Here is a 24497-nt window from a genome sequence, read left to right on the forward strand (position 1 = left end):
CTTAGGTCTTCCTAGAGCCTTTGTGCGTATGTCTGCTACCTGATCTGCTGTGGGGACATACTGTAGCTATACTGCCCCACGCTGAACACAGTCTCTCATAAAGTGACATCTGATATCAATGTGTTTTGACTGATCATGAAATATTGGATTCTAAGATAGTATGATACAACTCTGATTATTACAGTAAACCTTGGTCACTTCCATCCTTTTTCTGAACAAACTCACAAGCAGTTTTCTAAGCCATATAGCTTCTTCACGTCGCTATGCTAGCCGTCATATATTCTGCTTCTGCTGAGCTCAGAGCTACCGATTTCTGCTTCCTGCTACACCAAGATATCAATCCCTGATCCAACATTGAAGCAGTACCCCGAAGTACTTTTTTGGTCTACTGAACGACCTTCCCAATCTGCCTCTGTGAACCCATTCAATCTGACGTCCTCCCCTCGGGAATATTTCAACCCATATCCGACTGTTCCACGTACATACCTAAGAATGTGTTTAGTTGCCGCCCAATGCACCCTTTTTGGTTCCACCATGAACTGAATAAGAGTGTTGACAGCAACCTCTCTTCCATACGAGGCTGGAGAGCACCTCTCAGCCCAACCATAATAGGAAAGGACAGCTCTACAAACCAACAATTGGGAGATGGCATTCCAAGTGGACAACATGGCATACACAGTTAGGTAAGGGATAGAAATGATGCACACTAGGGACAAGCAACCCAAAGTTTCCATAGTTGGAAATGATACATTTGACACGAGGATGGATGCATCCATATGAGTGGTGCAAAACTTCTTCATACCATACTTCTGATCTAACCTTCAACTCGATATTTTTTCTCCTTATATTTTAACATAAATGTAACATTGAATGTAACCATGTTTGTGGCAAAGGCCAATTGGTCTTGTGCACGGTTTTAAACAAAACTCTCTCTCTCTCTCTCTCTCGATATATATATATATATATATATATATATATATATATATCTGTGTGTGTGTGTGTGTGTGTGTTTGTGTGTGTATGTCATCGCTCCAACGTTCAAGAAGACAGATATGTATCAAAGATGGTTACTAGAAAAAATAACATTCATTTTCAGCCAAGCAAGATAACCCTAGGATGATTAAAAAAAATTACTAGTAGATGATGCTCGACACCTCATATAAATCATAATTGCCTATATTTAACACAAATTGCATGTATGATTAGCATAAGAATAAATACGAACAACAGAAACTGTCATCTTTTCTAATGGATATTTATAAGCAGAAATGATACCTGATGGAACTCAACAAGAAGATTATTCTTCACAAGATAACGCTCGGAAGCTAGGGCTGCCATACAGCCTGATCCAGCTGCAGTTATCGCTTGTCTCCATTCTGGGTCCTGAAGATAAATTCACAAATATAAGATGTTGCCAAAATACCAATTACAAAGGCATATTGATCACAAAGTATATGAAAAAAAAATATTTGACAAATATCAGTGTAAAACAAAATATAAGACTAAGTTGACAAGCCAACACATTTAAAGCGGGGGGGAATTTATTTTGTTTCTTCACACAGATTTATTAAATTTTACAATCCATAAAAAGATGGCAAAGTATGTGTTTGAGGTCTAAAGATTTTCCATCAAATTATGAACAGATGGAGTCCATACACACAATAACTCCCAACATGCTCAGAAGCCTGAATAAAGAAACATTGTGGATATTTTCTTATATACCCTATCCGGATGCAAACAGTCATATTGGGCATGAAATATAATGAGAAATTTGTTTATGTCCTATTAAATACCAATAGCAAGCTGTCATTTTTTGCAAAACTGCATGTTCCCAACTACCCTAACAAAAGAATTGCTTTCCCATAATGAAATAGATGTTTTAATATGGTTGAACTGTGAACAGCTAAAGACAGAAAAAGGCTTCCCACCCAAATGTAATGGTCATGAAAAGGATGTTTTATAATAGATGAAGTTTAGAATAATTTTATAGCAGAAATGATAGACACAAGAAGAGAGACTCCATAAACTTTGGTTCACTAGGTCTAACCTTAGAAACAACATAAAATAGTATTGAAAAGTTCAGACAAAAAAGTGCTCTCCAATCAAGGTAATTTTTTACTAGAGTACTATTATGAGGCCAATCACTGTACATGTGGAGGCTACTACCTTTCCCTGGAAATGGTAGTGGAAAATCATTGTGTAATAAAGCTAATTTTATAGCAGCAAGGATTTGAATAGAACAGGAGCTAGATTGGCACACACACGACAGGAACATCTCTAGCATAAATCACTTCGAGCACATTTAACTTCTTAACACAGGAGCCAAGTTGGCATGGCTGAGGTGACATTGTTAAGATGGCACAGATTTCTGACATGGATTGGACTATTGGCTACAGTTTGACTTTGTCAAATCTTGTCCTTCACACAGTTAACTTTCATCATCAAGTAGTCGGGTGTTAACCTTACTTTGTGGAGTGCATCTAGAGGACTTGGCCAACTTTGATCCTTGAATTATCAATTTTGATCACTCATATGAATTCATATATGTCTAATCAGAACTAATGAATTCAACAGTATTACAAGTATGATGCTAAGCCAGAGTAATTCAAAATCATGAGACTTAGTTACAAGTTTCGTGTGTAAGACATTGGAGCTATAAGAATTTTTGCATGGGCCAAAGAACCATACAGTAATTCTTGGGGCAGCATCAGATGTGCTCTAACCACGAAAATTGGTGGAGAGGCTAAAGCACATGAGATCTCCACGACCCAGAAATGGTTTGGGCAGAATCTAACCAATTTGGAAGATATTAAAATAGTTAATACTTTTAATGGAGTCCCTAAGTCTAAACTTAGGGAAAATAAAATATTAATGTGAATTAATATAAAACTGAGTTAGAATGGTCCAAAAGTCATGGATCAAGCCAGATCTAATCTTAGCCATTGATTAGGGACTTAATCTCAGTCATTGATGGACCAACGAGAAAAGTATAAAAAGAGGCTTGAGGGTCAGTTGGAGAACACACTGAGGGAGACCAATCAGTTCGATTTCTGGAGCGGGGTTCGCTGAGAAATTCGAACTAGTGGTCTGGAAAACCGCAGGAGGCAGGGAGTACCGAGCAGAGAGTCAGGATCAACAACAGAAGACCAGTGCAGAGGCAGGAGAGGCAGACGCTGAGGCAGCAGGAGACTGCGCAGTCACTAGAGGGCCTGCGTGGGTGACGCAGAGAGGCCCAAGGCTGACGCAGACAAGCAGGGGCTGACGCAGAGTGTCTGGGAGCTACGCAGAGGTCAGCCAAGCTGACGCTGGGACTGGGAGAAGTGCTGGAGAATTTTTCTCTCTGTTGGGTAAGCCAGTTTGGCACCCGGTTGTACTAAAGAATTGTTGAATAATAAAATCCTCCCTTGCTGCACCGGTTTTCCCACATTGGGTTTTTCCGAGGACTGTTGTCCAAAATATCTGTGTCAATGTGTTGATTCTTGTGCATGTGTTTGTTTCTGTATTATGGTGTGATATCTACAACAAAATTTATTTTAATGTTTATTGAAGAAAAATCTTTAATAACTTATTGAAAATAAGTAGGCAAAGTAAATCAAATGTTGCAGTGATAGAATTTTCACATGGTATCAGAGCGAGTAATCAGAGACAGGAAGGGAAAATCAGTTATGGGTCGAGACCATGATGCAGAGGCATCCACGTCAGGGGACTCGCACAGATTTTCAGAAAATTGCACAAGAGATTTCGATTTCTCCATGTTGGCTTCCAGGATGGAAGAAGAAGTGGCTTGTATGACTAGTTCTACATCATCAGAAGTATGGTATATAGACAGTGGAGCCTCTTGGCATATGACGGGAATCAGGGAATGTTTCTCAGAGTATCGAGAAGAGAAGATGAACTTTCAGATCACCATGGGGAACAAGGCAAAGTGTACTCCAGTAGGGAAGGGTACCATAGTTTTTCAAACAGAATCAGGAGAACAGTTCCGCGCTACAAATGTGTTGCATGTACCAGGATTGGGGATGAACTTACTTTCCGTGTCGCAACTTCAAGGCAAGGGCTATGACGTCTACTTCATTAAGGAGAAGGTATACGTCAAACACCCAAGCTGGAAAAGGAAAGTGCAGATCGGGATCAAAAGTAACAGGTTGTACAAATTACAACTAGAATCACCAATGGCACTAATAGGTAGCCATGGAGAAAGGACTTGAACAAACTATGGCACAAAAGAATGGGACATTTGCACCATGGGGCTCTGAGAATTCTCAGGAACACTGTAACAGGAGTTTCGGATCTTAGTACAGAACGAGATGACGTATGCAGAGGATGTGCTCTAGGAAAGTATGTCAAGGCAGCGTTTCTTGGGAGTAAACACAGGGCCAAGAGTGCACTAGGATTGATACACTCAGATAGGGGATGAACTTACTTTCCGTGTCGCAACTTCAAGGCAAGGGCTATGACGTCTACTTCATTAAGGAGAAGGTATACGTCAAACACCCGAGCTGGAAAAAGAAAGTGTAGATCGGGATCAAAAGTAACAGGTTGTACAGATTACAACTAGAATCACCAATGGCACTAATAGGTAGCCATGGAGACAAGGACTTGAACGAACTATGGCACAAAAGAATGGGACATTTGCACCATGGGGCTCTGAGAATTCTCAGGAGCACTGTAACAGGAGTTTCAGATCTTAGTACGGAACGAGATGACGTATGCAGAGGATGTGCTCTAGGAAAGTATGTCAAGGCAGCGTTTCCTAGGAGTAAACACAGGGCTAAGAGTGTACTAGGATTGATACACTCAGATATCTGCAGACCTGTGTCCACCAAAGCTCTTAGCGGTGCCGAATATTTCCTTACCTTCATTGATGATACACAAGGAAAACTTGGATTTTTTTTTGAAAACCAAGGACGAGGTTTTTTGTCGATTCAAAGAGCTCAAGGCTCTGGTGGAGAATCTGACTAGTAAGAAAATAAAAGTTTTGCGCTCAGATAATGGAGGAGAGTATGTCGATAAGGACTTCATTGATTTTTGCGCTAAGGAGGGCATCAGAAGAGAGTGGACAGCTCCGTACAATCTGGAGCAGAATGGAGTAGCAGAAAGGAAGAACAGGACTATTGTAGAAGCAGCTAGGGCCATGATGTATGATCAGGATATGCCAAAATTCCTATGGGCAAAAGCATGCAACACAACAGTCTATGTTCAAAACAAGACTCCTCATCGGGCGTTGGGCAAGATTACTCCAAAGAAAGTTTTCACAGGGAAGACGCCTGAAGTCAGTCATTTCAGGATATTTGGGAGTTTAGCATATTGTCGCATACCCAAGGAAAAGAGGAAAAAGCTGGATCAAACTGCGGAAAAGGGATATCTAGTGGGATATAGCGAGAATACTAAGGCATACAGAATCTATCTTCCAGGGAGCAGGAAGGTAGTGGTTCGACGAGATGTAAAGTTCATGGAGGACAGGGCTTTCAAAAAATCTCGTGAGATGCCTTCCGAGGAGCAGTCAAAAGAAGAGTCGTTGGTTAAACCTCTTCAACCAACAGAAGTAAAGAATTCTTCCTCGAATCAGGAAGATTCATAGGATGAGGAGGAGCTAACAGAGGCACCTGCTGGCAGAGGAAGAACTAGCAGGGAACTTCGTCAGATTCTGCAAGATGCAGAAGACTTCATCGGTGAGCCAAGAAACAATAAGAGGGAGTGAAAATAGCCAAATAGATATCAGGCATTAGTAGCTCAAGATGGGGAGCCTACCAGTTTCCAGGAGGCATCTCAACATCAGGTTTGGCTAGATGCAATGGTAGAGGAGTACAACTCCATAATGATGAACAATGTCTGGGAGGTAGTGCCACAGCCTTAAGGCAGATCAGTAGTAGGTTCGAGATGGATCTACAAGATCAAATACGCTGCAGACGGCAGTGTTGATAAATACAAGGCCAGGCTTGTGGCCAAGGGGTATGCTCAAAAGGAAGGAATTGACTACGAGAAGACCTTCGCCCCGGTAGCCAAGTATACATCTATTAGGACCGTGATATCTCTTGCAGCTCAGATGGGGTGGGAGATTCATCAAATGGATGTCAAAACGGCTTTTCTGAACGAGGTAATAGAAGAAGAGGTATACATTGAACAACCAGAGGGCTTTGAGACACATGAGAAGAAGTCTCATGTATGCAGATTGAAGAAAGCCTTGTATGGGCTGAAATAGGCACCTAGAGCATGGTATGGTCGAATCGATGGCTACTTGCAGAAGATGGGATTTGTCAAGAGTGACGCGGATCTGAATCTCTACTATCTGGTTATAGAGAATGAGCCGCTAATCTTAGTATTGTATGTGGATGATCTCTTTCTGACAGGATCATCCAGGCTCATTGGGGACTGCAAGAAGAATCTAGCCAGAATTCGATATGAAGGATTTGGGACTAATGCATTACTTCCTAGGGTTGGAAGTTTGGCAGCAGAAGGGAGAGATCTTCCTTGGGCAAGGGAGGTATGCTACAGAAATCTTGAAAAGATTCAGGATGGAGGATTATAGACCCATGGCTACTCCAATGATCACCAACTGGAAGAAGATTGATGCATCAGAAGACAAGGATGTTGATCCCACCCTATACAAGCAGCTCATAGGGTCCCTAATGTATCTGGTCAATACCAGACCAGACATTTGCTACGCTGTCAACACCCTCAGTCAGTTCATGGTGGAACCGAAGAGGGCACATTGGACAATGGCCAAACACGCTCTCAGGTATTTACAGGGAACAGTAGATTATGAACTCTTGTACACCAGGGGTAAGGATATCAGATTGAGTGGATTACTAATGCAGATTGGGCAGGAAGTTCAGTGGATCATAAAAGTACCTCTACGTACTGTTTCAACATTGGATCAGGAATGACTTCCTGGTGCAGTAGGAAATAGAAGTTCGTGGCTCTGAGCTCATCTGAGGCAGAATATATGGCGGCGAGCACAGCTTCGTGTGAGGCCATATGGCTTAGAAAACTGCTTGTGAACCTATTCAGAAGGAAAATGGAGGTGACCAGGATCATGTGCGATAATCAGAGTTGCATCAAGCTCTCTGAGAATCCAGTGTTTCATGATCGGTCAAAGCATATTGATATCCGGTGTCACTTTGTTAGAGACTGTGTCCAACGAGGAGCTATATAGCTGAGCTACACTCCTACAGGAGAACAGGTGGCGAACATCCTCACCAAGGCCCTTGGAAGGACAAAGTGTGATTACTTCAGGGAAAATATGGGGATGATAAAGAACCCGTTTCAGTAGCAGAAATGGGAGTGATAGCAGCACAGATGCAAAGGGGGTTGAAGTGTGGATGCAGTGTTGGCAGAAAAGGATCAGCGGCAGCACGGATGCAGAGGGAGTTGTCGTACAGATGCAGCAGTGGAAGTAGCAGAGCCATGGGCAGCAGTACACGATGCAGCAGTGCAGAGGATGTTGGGCAGAGAGGCTTAGCATCAGCATAGGGACCGATGTCGGATGATCAGGGTGATACTCAGTAAGGAGTATTACTAAAGCACAGGGACCGATGTTGGATGCAATGTTGCACGAAGCGAGAGCGAAGCGGAAACGCGGAAGCGGAAGCGGGAGCGCGGAAGCGTCATTTTCCAAAAATCTAGGAAGTGAAGCGTCCGCGGAAGCGTCTGCTATATATATATATATTTTTATATTTTTTCGCATTTATACTCAAAACAAACATCCCAAATACCAAATTAATTGTAGAAGACATGAAAACATGCATATTTTTGCATAAATCAAGATAGATATGGCATCCATGATTCCATTGTAGTTACTAGTATGTACAACAATCATCTATATTCTAGCTATTACAAACATACATCAAATTTTTAAGCATATTATAAAACATAAAACATTTAAGCATATTATAAAACATAAAACATAGAGCATATTATGATTTATCTAGCAAGTGAGCAACTGTCAACATTTGTCATGTCCAAAATTCAAATAATAATGTTTACAAAATATGTCACTTTGTCACCGCCAAGCCAAAAAGGTTCAAAATTCAAATTCACAAGTCTACAAGTCTAATGAGTGGTGGCGGGCCTCCACGTGGTGGCAATGAAGAAGATGGTGCCTGTGGAAGTTGTGGCACTGAAACTGATGAAGAAGAACCCCCTGTTGTTGGTGTTGAACCATGGAACCTAGGAACCAAGGGACCAGATGGGGGTGGTGGCATATCAACACGGTCATCATCATCCTAGAATCGCTCAAAAAATTCATGCAAAAAAAACACTAGTTAACAAAAAAATTAAAAACATGAATTAGAGAAATGCTTTATAAGGGAAAATTGGAAAATTAATACCACAATGGACATACCTGGAAAAGAGCATCCTCTAATTGCTCTATTCGCAACACTCCATCCTCCAAATTGGGCTCCTCTGGATTCTTGTCCCAAATCAACAAGTCTTTATTAGACTTTGCATCTTCACAGTAATGGGACAACAATCGCAAGTTGTAATGAACATAAACCAAGCTCTCTGCCCAGTCTAAACTCAACCTGTTCCTTTTAACAATGTGGATGAAAGAATAAGAGCTCCAACACCTCTCTGCGGAAGAAGTGTTTACCACCTGTGATAGCACCCGCAATGCCAAACTCTGTAGAAGTGGAGTACCCCCTCCATGCATGTTCCACCACTCAAGAGCAGAAAAAGTCTCTCGATCTTTAATTGCATGCATGCTCCCAAATGGACCAGTGTTGAGCGTATAGTTGCTCACCTGTCTCCGTACCAATGCAGCGTCCTCCTCATCAGGGATTAATTTACTCAATGCAGCCATATATTTTTGGTGAACCTCTTGATCTTGGTGTGGTTTTCTCCTGCTTCCCCCCCCAGGTGCTGGTGTTGAAAGCCATGATGGATGATAGTATTTAGGTGTCAAAACATATGCTAATGCATGCAATGAAATATTTAGCATTTCCCATCGGTTTTGCACCTCTACACGAATATAATTGTACAAGGTGGTATCTCTAGGCTCAACAATGTCTTTAATCTGCCCCAACATGCTATCCATTTGGTCATACACCTCCCCAATTACTGGTCGATCTGAATCTGCAAACTTGATCATGTAATAAATTGGTTTGGTGAATTGCAAAACATATTTAACCTGTGACCAAAAGTAACTGTCAAGAACAGTGTCCTTGACTGCATTAGCACCATCTGTGTCAGTGTTAATTTCATCCCATGTTTCAGCACACACCAGATTAGTTAAAGCTTGTCTCACCTTCACTAGCCGCCTAAAGGTGAGGTAATAACTAGCAAATCTTGTCTTTGCAATTTTAAGCAATTGCAACTTGGAGTAAGTGCCATAGAAGTAGTTTACCCTTGTATGCCCTGTGATGAATTTAATGAGATGCTTCCCTTTCCTGTAAACCTCAGCAATCCACCCACATTCTTTGTGTTTCACAATATCATGCATCAAAAGGTTCAATGTGTGAACCAGGCACCCAGACCAAAATATGTGTGGATGAGTACGCTCAATAATTTTTCCTGTTGCCTTACAATTTGTTGCATTATCTGTGATCACTTGAACCACATTATTCGGACCAACATCTTTGATTGATTTCAATAGGAGATCTGCAATGTTTTGTGCAGTTGCAGTGATGGAGGAGGAGTCATGACATGCAATAAATACTGCACCACTAGAAGAAACACCAAGAACATTTATCAAATGTTGGTTTCTAATATTTGTCCACCCATCTGATACAATGGATACCCCAGAATCTACCCACTCATTTGTAAAACGTGTCAAAGCTCTTTGAACCTTAGCTTTTTCTCTTTCTAATAACACTGTTCTAGCTTTCTCATAGTTGGGGGCCTTGTATCCTTTTGGGGCTTCATTGATGGCCTTTACCATGTCATGCCAATAGGCAGAGCGAAGCACATTGAATGGTACACCGCAAGCACAAAGAAAACGGACTATCTTTCCATCCACATCATCCCTCCCAGCAACATTAAGGAAATCCCCTATTGTTCTTCTACCTCCAGAACTTGCAGAAGTACCATGAGGAGATGAGCAACTACCAAATTTAGAGGTTGCAGTTGCACTTGATTCAGAATGAGTTTTTTGTTTCTTGTTTTTTTGTTGTGCAACCATCTCTATTTGGATGTATTTTCTTCTTTCTTCAATTGAAATGTTTGGGCAAATTTGTACCCCCACAGAACCCTTTTTTTCATCACTGTCCAGCACCCCACAAAGATGCCTCCTCAGATGGGTATATGAACCACAATATGGTTTTCCTCCATGACAACCATGAGGGCACACAAATTTGTAAGATCCACCACCCTTTCCCCCATCAAGTTTGGTCACATAGTTCCACAAGGGTGTTGATGTAGCTTTCCCATCTTGTGTTTCAGTGTCCCCTTCAAGTTCATCCCCTTCCTCTTCAAACCCTTCCTCCTCATCATACATTGGGTCACTACTATTAGGACCATCACCAATGTCCTCTTCTGTTTCTTCCCTTCTATTCCTCACCCTTGCCATCATTAAAACCAAGAGTGGAATGATACATAGAAGCCAAAAGAACACCATCTTGGAATATGGATATAGGTGGTGGACAACGGCAACCTGTAAATAAAGGAGCAAGTAGAAACAATGGGAAAGAGTAGGAGAGGGAGGAGAAAAATACAAAAAAAATTTCAAAAAAACAAGGGAGTTTGGGGTTTGAACTTACCTCTTTAGCTCTTGTAGATGAAGTCCTCCAAGCTCTTGCTCCAAGCTCCTCCTCCTTCTCCTAGCTCCTCCTTCTTCACTCCTCCAAGCTCTCCTCTCTTCTCCTCTCCTTTCCTCTCTTCTCTTCTCCTCTCCTCTCTTCTCTTCTCCAACTCTCATAAACTCAAAGTGAGAAAATGAGGAATGAATGGGGGCTTTATTCTTTTCATTCCTCACCTTAAACTCACCCTAACCCACTCCCTTAAGCTTTAGTTAACTTAACTTTAAAAAAAAATTAAAAAAAAAAATTGTTTTTCTCTTGGGCGCGCCCCTTTCCGCCGAAGCGTACGGAAGCGTGCGTGAAGCGCACGCTTCCTGCTCCGAAGCGTGGCGCTTCGGCGGCCCGAAGCGCCGTACGAAGCGCGCTTCGGAGCTGGCGCTTCGGAAAAACCAGGAAGCGCAATTTTTTTTAGGAATCGCGCTTCCTAATTTCCAAAGCGCGCTTCGGAAGGCGCTTCGTACGGCGCTTCCGTACAAGGCACGCTTCCGAGCTTCGGAGCGGGGGGGGGGGGCCGCTTCGTGCAACACTGGTTGGATGATCAAGGTGATACTCAGTAAGGAGTATTACTAGAGCACAATCCTCGCTAAAAGGGAGTGTTGATTTGGAGTAGCATCGGATGTGCTCTAGCCACGAAAATTGGTGGAAAGGCTAAAGCACATGAGATCTCCAAGACCTAGAAATGGTTTGGGCAGAATCTAACCAGTTTGGAAGATATTAAAATAATTAATATTTTTAATGGAGTCCCTAAGTCTAAACTTGGGGAAAATAAAATATTAATGTGAATTAATATAAAACTAAGTTAGAATGGTCCAAAAGTCATGGATCAAGCCAGATCTAATCTTAGCCATTGATTAGGGACTTAATCTCGGCTGTTGATGGACCAACGAGAAAAGTATAAGAAGAGGCTTGAGGGTCAGTTGGAGAACACACTGAGGGAGACCAGTCAGTTCGATTTCTGGAGCAGGGTTAGCTGAGAAATTCGAACTAGTGGTCTGGAGAGCAGCAAGAGGCAGCAAGTACGAAGTAGAGAGTCAGGATCAACAACAAAAGACCAGCACAGAGGCAGGAGAGGCAAACGCAGGGCCTTTCAGGCAGACGCTGAGGCAGCAAGAGACTGTGCAGTCACTAGAGGGCCTGCATGGGTGACACAAAGAGGCCCAGGGCTGACGCAAACAAGCAAGGGTTGATGCAGAGTGTCTGGGAGCTACGCAGAGGTCAGCCAGGCTAATGTTGGGACTGGGAGAAGTGCTAGAGAATTTTTCTCTCTATTGGGTAAGCCAGTTTGGCACCCGGTGGTACTGAAGAATTGCTGAATAATAAAATGCTCCCTTGTTGCACCGGTTTTCCCACATTGGGTTTTTCCGAGCACTGTTGTCCAAAATATCTGTGTCGATGTGTTGATTCTTGTGCATGTGTTTGTTTTTGTATTATGATGTGATAGCTCTAGCAAAATTTATTTTAATGTTTATTGAATAAATTTCATAAATAACTTATTGAAAATAAGTAGGCAAAGTAAATCAGATGTTGCAGTGATAGAATTTTCAAAATACATCCACTAGGTTGATACTGGTCCATGCTCAACTCTTGATGCTCTGTTCGGTCAACCAACAAAATCTGTCCAAGAAATACTGCCCCTCTCCCTATAATGGGAAAAAGTGGGCAAGTTGTGCCACAAGCCCTGTCTATGTACTCCTGGAGAGGGTTGCTGCCTGAAAATGTTGCAGCTTTGCAGACTGCCACTAAATCTGTTTGCGCCTCATCAATGGGTAGACCCAAATATGGATGCACTGTCATCTCCCTCGTCTGGTAGGAAACTCCACGCTTCTCCAATCCACCAATCTCCTGCAAAATTGTCCTGTCAGACTCCAACACCTCCTGAGGACAAGTGTCTGTAAATACTGCCACCCTGCTAGTTGTCTGTACATATGTCTGCTCCTCATCAATGGTTGACCCCAAGGGTGGTTTCTCATCCTCCTCCATCATGGGCTCAATATGAGCCTCCAACTGGCCCTCCCCAAAAGGCTCATCATGCATACTGTCTACAACATCCTCCTTAGCTGATTCATGCTCCACCATATACTGCTCATGCTAAATCATCACGGGTGACTCAACAACCTGAATGTCTCCCATAGGGTCCACTAACTACTCACTATATTCATCTGAATATAAATCTGGCCTGTTGTCAACAACTCCACATGACCGCTCATGCTCCCTAGAGGCATCCTCGTATGACCCCATGGACTCATCCATAAAAGCAGAATCTTCACCCTGAAAGTCAGAAGGGATCTCCTCCTGCTCTACCCCTGTTATCTCCTTTGCATCACTCAAGCAAGAGTGGTCAGGTCCCCAAGGTTCTTTTCATATGAAACAAAGACCCTTCCTCCTCAGCTCATTCCTGCTATATGGTTGGTCACCATAAATCCATTGCAACTCCTCCCGGGTCAACCGTCTCCTGAACAGTCCAATGTTCTGCTCAACTAACCTTTCGGCTAGTCCATAAGCAACTAGTGAAACCAACTGTTCATCCCTCCAAATGGCCAACAACTTAGACTACAACCTCCTGCAAATGGCATCATGGCCTCCCATACATGAGGATAAAATGGATTGCATGTGTGTTATGACTATATGACGATGATGTTTCCTAATGTGAAAGAAGCATTGGAACATCTGCAGGATCAAATCATCACACTCCAGGTCAAACATGAGGTCATAAGATCTAACCAAGGCCATGGTTTCTATAATCCCTAGCCTCTTCCTAAAGGTAGTACCCTCACTATTATCCAAATCCTAAAACGTCTCTACTATCAGTCTGAAGACTCTCCTCATAATGTCATCATTGTAAGGAGGTATAGGTGCAGTCAGCATCATGATACTACTAAGACAAGAGGCAACTAGAAGTTTGACTCCTATACAAGGATGCTCCAAATATTTGTGTTGTATGAGAGCAAGCATGGCTGGTTTTAGAGCCCAAATCAAGCTCTTCCCATCTGACTAGTCCACCTTGGAAAGGAGTGAAGCAAGTTCTTCCAATTTGAGAAGGGCTTTTACTGTAAACCCCATAAATCTCAAATTTGTCCCAAGTGCAAAGATTTTGTGTCCCAACTCATGTTCTCTCTGTGGTTGATCTTGTTGTAGCATAGAAAGCGTTCCCTTGGAAAAGGTTTTGCTATTGGTTGTTGCTAGTTTATTAAGGGAGTTTATGAGAGTTTGATCCATGTTTCAGACCAATGACGACATCAAGTTGTTTTTTGCAAGATCTTCACTAACAGACTTTCCTCAACTCACAACACAACCTTTAGCAATTTTTACAAGGACAATAAGACACTTCACTAGCTACAGCAGACAACTCTACACTGACAAACAGTTTTGAATCAAACAATCGACAATAATGGTGTCAAGATAGACTCAACTATATATACTCTGCTTGTGACATCAAACAGACCCAAGGACACTCAAATAAGACTCAGCAATACGCTCAGCATTCAATCATGACATTTCTATAATCTGACCAACAACATATCACGTCAAGGGCATATTGCAAGTAGCTACTCTTCATCAACAATATGACTATACAAGGCACATCAACAACAGTGTTACCCAACAATCTACCAAACCCTCACTCAATCAACTAGCACCAATATTGTTAATATACTATACAAGCCAAAACATTGATTTTCTAACAATTACTCTCTTGCAACATTAGACCCCAATAGAGTAATGATTCAATACAAGGAATAAAGGAGAGAACCTGATTTAAAGGTTGTTGCAGATAGAAACGTTGACATCCAGCAACTTGATTTAGAGATAAGTTGCCCAGGTGGATGTTAGCATACCAAATTCCCACTCTGGAAAAATTAGCAGCTCCCTCTCCTTATTCGTGTGTTTGGAATGAGCTCGATATTGCTCAGTAATTGAAAGTCACCAAACTTGGCCCCACCAAGAGTACGTAGCCCACGTAGTCTTCCTACCCAGTTTAATCATGTTTAACCTCTGTCTCAGCCTTCTGATAGTAATGTTGGCTTGAATGTTAAATTCCAGGAATTCACCATATCTCCAGTTTACTAATTTTGTTCTTGCAACACAGAGAGAGCAATTCGACCTGTACACATACATTACTCAGCTCGGCCTTGGAGATATTTATCGGCTTGATGGCCCAGCTCTTCACACAAACTCGGTCCTTGCATGCTTTCTCACGCACCCTACTGTGGTTTGATAATCCATCGATTCGCGCAATTGCAAAATAGAATTTGGCCTGTCGGTGACTTAGAAAATCGGCCTTGCTGAATTAGTTGGCTCAGATTCTACAAAGGACAATGGATTCAGCAGCCCAATCCACGTTGAATGTCAATCCATGTCGAATCTCTGTCCTCCAAGCTGCAACCCGGCCATCGTTTTCCAATCATATTTGTTATTGGCACCCTGGCACGGCTTACTGGCACCTTACGTGATCCAACACTCAAATAGCGGCTACTGTCCTTAGCTTTGAAATATTGTTGGGCAAATACTAAATGCTCTATTTTTGCGACCATGCCTAAGAGCTCTGATCACACAGGTGTGACAAATCACCGTTCTAATCCTGACTCATCTAACTGAGGAATTTCGCTCGAATTTGGCCCAATCTATGTAGCTTCTGTGAGGATCGCATCAATCTGAGATGGTTTCCATCCATGAGTTTGCACAATAAATTGATTAACAATGATGATACGGCCCCTTTAATGAATTCGACTCTTCCTATGCGTCAGTGGACTCAGAAGTATTCTCGGCCCCATGGATTGTCAATAATTCACAACAAAAGAATGTAAAACTGGACCCCACGTTCTGAGCAACACCAACTCGGCTCAATGATCAAAAATCTCGGATTCGTTTGTGCATGGTGATCGCATCAAATTAATATGCACTAGATTGACTGATGAACTCGCCTTCAAAATTAATATTGCCTACGCTGCCTAATTTCACCAGCAACTTGCGCCACAGGTTGTCATGATCCCAAATATATGTTGGTGATAGATTCTCCTTATAGGTACTAGTAAACGAACCCTTATGACCTAATCGTCAACATGATACTGCGGACTTCAGCAGATCAATCTTCACAAGATGATATAACTCAGCTTCTTGTGATTGGTCTTAAAAAAATGAGTTCCGGCCCAATGTGAATTTGGCCTCTTCTTTTGACACAAATTCGGTCTATGTGAAATAAGACTTCAACCTGCTAGTGGATCAATTAAATTCTGCGTCTTTTAGTCTGGCAATCTATGCCTTGATCAAAAGCTACTCGGCTTCTGAGGAATAATATAGAGGATTTGTTCTCTTGTGATGATAAACTTGGTCCTTCCACTCTGCTGTAAGTTGGATGCCATGATCCCGACGAACCCAATAAACAAATCTCCCTTGGCACCTTGAGAATGAATTAGATATCACTGAAACTAGTTTCTCCTGAAACCCTCAATCTTGTAATTAATCTACGTTAAACCCTCAAGCTGGCAGGATGCACAGCTCTGATACCACTATAATATCCCAAATGGGATATTTTGCAGATTTTGCAGATAACTAATTCAACCAAAATTTCTCCATAAAATTACCATTCAATTTACAGAAGATTGCCATGTAAAATAGAACAAGAGAATGCATGCAATTCAATCATACAATGAGAAGAAATAATCTCAGCTTTTATTATAAAATATAATTGGTGTTTTAAATGTTGAAATAACAAAATAGCTTATATAGTTGAGATAGAACTGGGGTCAAGGATTTGCTCCAATGCTGCACGGGCCCTTCCACCAAAACTGAACTGAACTGCCACTGCTAAGCTCTCTTGTGAATTCTAGATGAATTCACCAAGGGGAGATGGGTACTCACCCAATCTCACTAAATCACCCGAGGGTTACCGTCCTGGGGCTACCAAGGAAGAAGAGAACCAAGTTCCCAACCTCTCATACAAGAAGAAATATCAAATCTAAGAAGCCCTCTAATGATCTCCTCCTCTTTTTATAGATCTGATGGACCCCTCTAGAAGCTCTTATTTTATTATTATTTTAATCATTGAGCAAATTTCTCTTAATTAAAATCTTATTTTTAATGTAAGAAAATCATAAATTGGCCACCATGCCTCCTCAGGCCACTGAAAATCACTTCTAACCATCCCATCCTGTAGATCTTCTCGTTCCAGTTCCAACGAGCTACTACACTAAGGTGTTCTACAAAGTATTCCTCGCGAAATGCCACCTTAAGCATAATTAATTAAGTCAAGCCCATTAATGATTTTTTTTTAAAGTTGTCGAAATGCAACGAAATGAAAGGAAAACTGTGTGGATGATGGAATATACCAAGAGAATGCCATCGAACCTCATAAAAACTCCCCAAAACCCCTCCAAAAGCCCCTGGGCCCGCTGATGACGTCAACCTGCACCTGTGACCTGTCTGCCCCCAACTCTGAAAGTCCATCCTAATCCATGCCATAAGGAACACCAGAAAAAGGAACATCATAGAAGAGCACTATAGCATAAAGTTTTCTGAAGACCGTCATAGGGTTGCTAGCTAGCTAGCTGTGAAATGAGGAGAAAAATTTTCTCCTATGGGTGCCCTTTCGAAAATACACCTCAGGAAAACTGCAAAACAACCAAGTATAACGTGCAACCATGAATAAGAAAAGGGAAACCAACAACCTCTTAATATCCAAAGATACAATTCACAGTGATTATAAAAAAACCAAGTCTAATGTGCAACAATGAACAAGAAAAGGGTAACCAACAACCTCATCGTATGCAAAAATGATAGCGACAATATCCATTAAATGAACGATGATTACAGCAAGATAATAAGGTAAGATAAGATAAGATACACATATTAATCTCCAAACAGAGACCACAAAAGTAAGTCAATGGGATTGTGATAGATACAATGATGTTAGTACAAAGCAGGAGCACTAAGGAAGCTTCTATAAAAGGCAAAGAATAAGAAGTCCAAGAGCATACTAATATATAACCCTAGACAACCAACTCCAAAGAATGAAGAGGCAGTCCAGGAGAAGGATGTATAAGATGAATGGCTCATTGGCCTATGGTATCGGTCATAAGAGGTGATCCTGGATCGATAGAGCTAAGGTCGAATAGAGAAACTTAGCGTAGATGTTTATCCTGAAGAATAATGGGGTAGGGGGCTCAAGCGAATACTTAACAACTGCCTACAAGGAAGGGCTCGTCGCTGAGGTCTAAAAGATCTCAACGTGCGATTGAACTGACTACTGCAATGAAGTCTGGTCTCGAGGCGCCTCTAAGATCTCACTGAGACAGGAATAGAGCCATGTGTCCTCACTGATCTAGAATCATCTATCTCCATCCATTTCTTGGTTCCCTACATCAGGAGCACCATAAAGGAAGAGGTATGATGTCCAGTAGAAGTCAATCTCTAAAGTGGATGTGGATGAAGGATGGAAGTGCATAAACGAAGAGATAAGGAGGGTTAAACCTCAACCTAGCTTTCTACAAAGATTACATCAATAGTTTGTAAGAGGAATTCCTTCCATCAAATTAACCCATGAAAAGTAGATAAAAGATGAAAAACTTCGACTTGAACTCGTCCTTCTTCCAATGCTTCCAAAGATATTCAAGGGTGAAGTATAACGTGAAACCATGAATAAGAAAAGAGAATCAAACAACCTCTCAGTGTGCCAAAATAAAAACCGCATATTCATTAAGTGATCAACGATTGCAACAAGAGAGAACGAGAGTCAAACCTTAGTCTGCCCTTCTACAAGGATTACATCAATAGCTTATAAGAACAATTTCTTCCATCAAACTAATGCATGAAAAATAGAAAAGGGATGAAAAAACTCAAATTGAACTCATCCTTCTTTTAATGCTCCCAAAGATATTCATGGGTGAAGAATAACGTGCAAGCATAAAAAAGAAAAGGGAAAGGAACAACTTCTCAATGTGCCAAAATGACAGCACCAAACTCAAATAAATGGACAATGATTATATTAAGAGATAAGGAGGTATAAATCTCAACTTGTGCTTCCACAAAGATTACATTATTAGTTTGTATGACTAATTCCTTCCATCAAATGTAGAAAATAGATAAAAAAATCTCAATGTGAATCAGTCCTTTCGGTGCTCCAAAGATAATCAAGGGTGAATCCATGGATCTATGTCATGCTTTTTGGCAAACGAAGAAGGCAAAAATGGTATAATGGACCCTTGATAGTAGAATAATCTAAAACAAGGTTTTAGGCCCTCAATCGAAGTTTTAAAGCTTGTGATGGCTTAAAACCTCAATCAAGAGCTTAAAACTAAGATTTAAAGCTTAACTCAAAATTTAACATTGAGGGAGGGTTTCTAAAAGCACTCCATCAAGGTAATTACAAAAACCATTGATCAATAGTTTAAAAGTCAAGAGACCTTCCCTATTTTTGCAATTTTTCATAGTGTTCCAACTTCCAAGAGGTGAAATCCCTTCATCTCCTACATGGAAGGTAGTGGACTTCATACATGTAGATTCAGCTTGAATCCTCTATTTATTGGAATATAATTTTCTTGTTTTCGACTTCGGATTCATAGCATATTTTCTTAATTTTGTTCCAAAACCTTTATACAATTTCTTTCATGAGTAATGAAGACCAGTTGAGAAAAATAAGCATCTAAAATTGTTAAATTTTAGGTATGTTCTATGCTTAGAGCAATTTATTTCAATTTTCACAATTAGCTCAATATCTTTTCCAGATTAGCAATCACACCAACGTTAAAATCAGTGTTGCGGGGGAGCGCCCCCCCCCCCTTCGAACCCGCTCCCGAAGCGCGCTCCGGGCGGGAGCGGCTCGGGAGCGGGTCGGGAGCGCGCTCCCAAAATCGCTCCCGGACGGGAGCGATTTTCGGGAGCGCGCTCCCTTAAAAAAATTTACGCTCCCTGCTCTGATAGGGAGCGTTTCAGGGAGCGATCGCTCCCGAGCTCCCGGAGCGTTTTTTAATGCCCGGGAGCGATCGGGGAGCGATCGCTCCCTAATCGCTCCCGGGCATTAAAAAACGCTCCGGGAGCGATTTTTAACCGGCCGGGAGCGGTTCGGCGGAAAAAAATTCCGCCGGACCCGAAAAATTAAAAAAATTTAGCTAATTTTTTTTGTTTTATAAGCCCAATGGGCCAAAAACTTGTCATTACAACTTTGTTGAGCAAGTGATTGAGAGCTTGAGCAAGAGATTGAGAGCTGGAGCAAGAGCTGAGGAGCAAGGAGCCAGAGCTGAGGAGCGAGGAGCAAGTGCCAAGGAGCGAGGAGCAAGCTTGCAGAGGTATGTAACTTAATCATTTAGTTAGTTTAGCTGGTTAGGTAGTTAATTTGGTTAGTTTCATTTACCTGTTTGAGTTTAAAGATCATTAATTTAAATTAAATTAATAAATTAAATGAATTAATCCCAATAAACTAAATTAATTTGCAGATTCAAGACTCAAACCCTACAAACATCAAACACGATGGACCTGAGCATTTTTATTGGCATTTTCCTCTTCCTGGTCCCCTTTCTGGTTATTATGGTGGTGGAGAGTAGGAAACGGAGGGGGCCTGACCCTGAAGAGGTGGATGAAGAAGCCGGAGGAAGTCAAATAGGTGAAAACCCCAGTGAGGAGGATGTGGAGGGTGAACATGAGGGTGAAAAAACTAAACAAGACCAAACTCCATTGTGGAAATATGTTCAGAGGCCTAAAACAGGGAGAGGGGGTGGAACCACTAAATTTCATTGCCCCCATTGCAACACTGATTTCACAGGCTCATACACCCGTTTGAGAAGACACCTTTGCGGGAAAAGGGCATGGGATGGAGAGAAACAAATAGGAATCAGAACTTGCAACGGGGTGTCAACAGTTGATAGAGCCAAATACATAAAGGAAGAGGAGGACGCCCAATACAAAGCAAAAAGATCAAGGGGTTTCTTTGAACCAAGCTCACAAAGAACTCCTTCAGCATCCTCCCAAGGCAGTGGATATGGACATGGAGGCTCAGGGTCATCATCTTTACGCCGTAGAAGCATATCAGATTTCCTTGATGAGGGGTGTAGGAATGATGTGGATTCAAAAATTTACAGGTTCCTCTATGCAAATGGGATACCATTCAATGTTCTACGCTCACCTTATTGGCACGAAATGGTTTCTGCCATAAATGATGCCCCTAAAGGATACAAGAGCCCTGGGTATGACAAGGCAAGAACAGTTGGCCTTGATCATGAAAAAGCAAAAATATCACATTCTTTGAATAAAATGACAAGTTCTTGGACTGACAATGGGGTGTCCATTGTATCTGATGGATGGACAAATGTAAAAGGCAAGCCATTGATAAGTGTTCTCGCTGTGTCCCGAAGTGGTCCCATTTTTCTAGCTGCACATGATTACTCAGACAAGTTCAAGACCGCTATCAACATTGCAGAAGCATTGCTTGAAACAATTGAGCGTATTGGCCCATACAATGTCATCCAAGTCATCACTGATAATGCTCCTAATTGTAAGGCAGCGGGAGCAATTATTGAGGATAGATACCCGAACATATTTTGGTCTGGATGTTTGGTTCACACATTGAACCTTCTGTTGCATGATATTGTCAAAAACAAAAATGAACAATACCAATGGATTGGGGATTTGTACAAGAGAGGAAAAAAAATGATAAAATTTATTACAAATCATAGCAATACCCATGGCCTTTTCCGCAGTCACTCGAGATTGGAGTTGCTGAAGATTGCGAGGACTAGATTTGGTAGCTATTACCTCACCTTCAGGCGCCTTTTGAAGGTAAGAGAGGGTTTAGCTAGCATGGTATCAAGTCCAAATTGGCAGGTGTTAAAGGAAAGGGCTACAAATGTAGCTGACATTGCAGGTTTTGATACGGTGGAGGAGGCCGCTCTTGATGGGCAGTTTTGGACAGCTGTGAGACAGGTATTGGATTTCACCAAGCCAATTTATAACATGATTCGGTTTGCAGATACAGACAAACCGGTGATTGGCGAGGTGTATGAGCAAATGGATACCATGTTGGGGGAAATAAAAGACATTGTTAATAACAGAGATCCCGACTTGTACAATCTGATTCACGATTGTGTGTGTGAACGGTGGAAAAAGCTTAACCTTCCACTACATTGCTTGGCGTATATCCTTACGCCAAAATACTACTCAGATTCTTGGTTGGGCAAACCTGCAGCAGGGGGTGGTGTTAGGACCAAACCCCATTTAGATCGAGAGGTAACTAAAGGATATCTGGATGCATTAGAAAAGTTGGTGCCTGACAGGGAGGAATGTGCAGCTGTGCGCCTTGAAATAGGCAGATACTTCACTGGCAGTGGTTTGTATGGTAACTTCCATGCAATGGACGACAAAGATAAATTTGATTCTCTCACATGGTGGGAAACATATGGCGGCGACGGACTTTTGCGAAAATTGGCATTGAAAGTTCTTGCACAGGTTGTAAATTCTTCTTCTGCAGAGAGGTGTTGGAGCACCTACAGTTATATACATAATGTGAAAAGAAACAGGCTCAACGAAAACCGAGCAGAAAGCTTGGTTTATGTGCACTACAATTTGAGGTTGTTGAGCCATTACTGTGATCGGGCCAATGAAGATCCCACATATAAAATTTGGGACAGTCACCCTGAGGACGACAATTTAGAGGATGGCATTGTACATATGGAAGAACTAGAAGATGAGCTTGTACGGGATGAAGCTGAAGCAGCTGCAGCAGCCATGCCACCTCCACCATCCAGTAGCAGTTCTCGGGGCCCGAGTCTTGTTCCATTGCTGTCGCCACCTCCATCGACACCCTCGCGTGGAGGCTCGAGTTCTGGTCGTCGGTCTGGGAGGGAGACTCCTAGAAGACCGCCAAGACCTACTTATACTCCTGGAGACTCTCGTGGCAAGGGCCACTTGTAGATTTACAGTTTACTTGTCTTTTTTAGTTTCTATTAGACTTGTCACTTTAGTTTTCATAACTGTTCAGTGTTGAGTTTTGAGTCCTTGACTCTTGACTCTTGACTCTTTCATATCATTATGATATTTTTTGTAAACATTATATCACTGTGACAATGAAAATTTGAAGTTTGAAGTTGGGCCTTGGCAATTATAACTCATTGGTAATGATTGTGAATTATGAATATGATGCTTTGTGAAAGACTAAAGTTGTTTCATTTCATCTCATTATTCATGTTTCATTTTATAAATTTTTAACATTTCATATCATGTTAACAGTTAGAAGTTAGGACTTAGAAATATCTTCGATATTACTTCTTGTAATGGTTAAACTTGGCTTACAAGTACAACTTGTTACTTTGGTGATCAATGATGATAAATGTTATTGAATTGAATGTTATTTTAATTTATTATTTTACTAAGGTTGATGACGATTATAATTTCTAGATGATTGATGTGATATGGTTCAATGATCAATTTATGTTTTTTTATGTTTTTTATGTCTATTTCATCATTCTACATGTTTTTGTTGACATATATGTATCAAAAATTAAAAAATATAAAAAATATATATATTTTTAAAAAATCGCTCCGGGATTCGCTCCCAAACCGGGAGCTTCTGAAAATGGTCGCTCCCGCTCCCGCTTCCGCTCCCGCTCCCCGCTCCCGCTCCCGCTCCCAAGTAACACTGGTTAAAATAAATTGCGGATAGAACATAAACATAAATCGCAGAAAACAAGCCAAGACAAGAGGACACAAGATGTGGTGCTAGCCAAGAACAAACCCCAATGTGGGGAAACCCTTGATCAATTCTTCTTATATGTCTTCAATAGTTCAGCAGAGAGAGAGAGAGAGAGAGATAGTACATTTACAACAGAAGTCAACGCTTAGACTTTCTAGATAAGAGAATAGATCATCTCTACATGAGATCAGTTGAAGACATGCTGCTTCAACTGATTCTCCAAGGTGACTCCTTCACCTATCATAGTGTTGCATCTCGTCATCATGCTGCACCTCACCGTGCTGCACCACGCTGCACTCATCATCACATTGTTGGACCTCATGCTGTCACTGCTGTCCCATGTACCATACCACTGTCCCACTGTTAGTGATATAGCCATTCCATGGTTGCCATATTGTTGTCCCATTTGCTTGCTCCATCAAGCTTCATTGCTATCCCAAGGTTGCACCATACAGCACCATATGCCTTCATCATGCTGCCACCTCTCACATCATTATGCTACTGTACATACTGTGCACGGATCTGCCCCAAGCCTATCCACGTTGTCTCTTGTTTGAGGTGATAAGGCCTGCTGCCTATCACAGTATAGCTGTCATCTATAGCTCACTTCAAAACCCCTTAATTGCAGTCCAAACTATCTTGATTTGGGCTTGGTCTTAACAGCCCTACACACAGCTCCTTAATTCTTGAGATAGCCCTGTTCAGGACTTATTTGCACCCTCAAACAGTCGTCAAACTAATCCACACTTCCACAACAACTTGTCCTCTGAACTAAGCTTTCCATGCTGTCCTGAAGTGACATTACCTTGCTATCTCTTCTTGTTGCGGCTAGGGCATCCAGTCATCATCTTTGGACTGCGTTTGGCTATGTATAGACTGTCGCTAAGTCCTCTGGTTGCTGCATCTAAGGGTTGTCCTAAGCCCTTCCAAAAACTGTGTTAGGGTCTTACCTTGCTGCGTATAGATGATCCTCTAAACAACTCCCTTCTTGCTGCAGCTAAGTAGCCTTTGTAGACTGTTTTTAGGGCATTCTTTTAGACAAAGAGTTAGGGCAGGCTAGGGCTGCGTGTAGGAGTAGGTTAGGGCAG

The 24497-nt window shown here is 41.7% G+C and overlaps 1 protein-coding gene across 2 annotated transcripts in view; it reads right to left on the minus strand.

The window, feature by feature from the left end:
* The window catches only part of LOC149235966 (thioredoxin reductase NTRC-like), a 377594-nt gene that overhangs the window by 158642 nt on the left and 194455 nt on the right, over nucleotides 1-24497 (minus strand). For both annotated transcript variants that reach the window (XM_089372292.1, XM_089372293.1), the window contains exon 6: nucleotides 1276-1383. In XM_089372292.1, coding sequence (XP_089228418.1) covers nucleotides 1276-1383 — 108 coding nt within the window. The remainder of the gene's footprint in view (nucleotides 1-1275; nucleotides 1384-24497) is intronic.

Source organism: Pinus tabuliformis, chromosome 8 (genome assembly GCF_031772625.1).
Source record: "Pinus tabuliformis cultivar Carrire ecotype Pingquan chromosome 8, CPIR1, whole genome shotgun sequence".
NCBI classification, from domain to species: Eukaryota; Viridiplantae; Streptophyta; class Pinopsida; order Pinales; family Pinaceae; genus Pinus; species Pinus tabuliformis.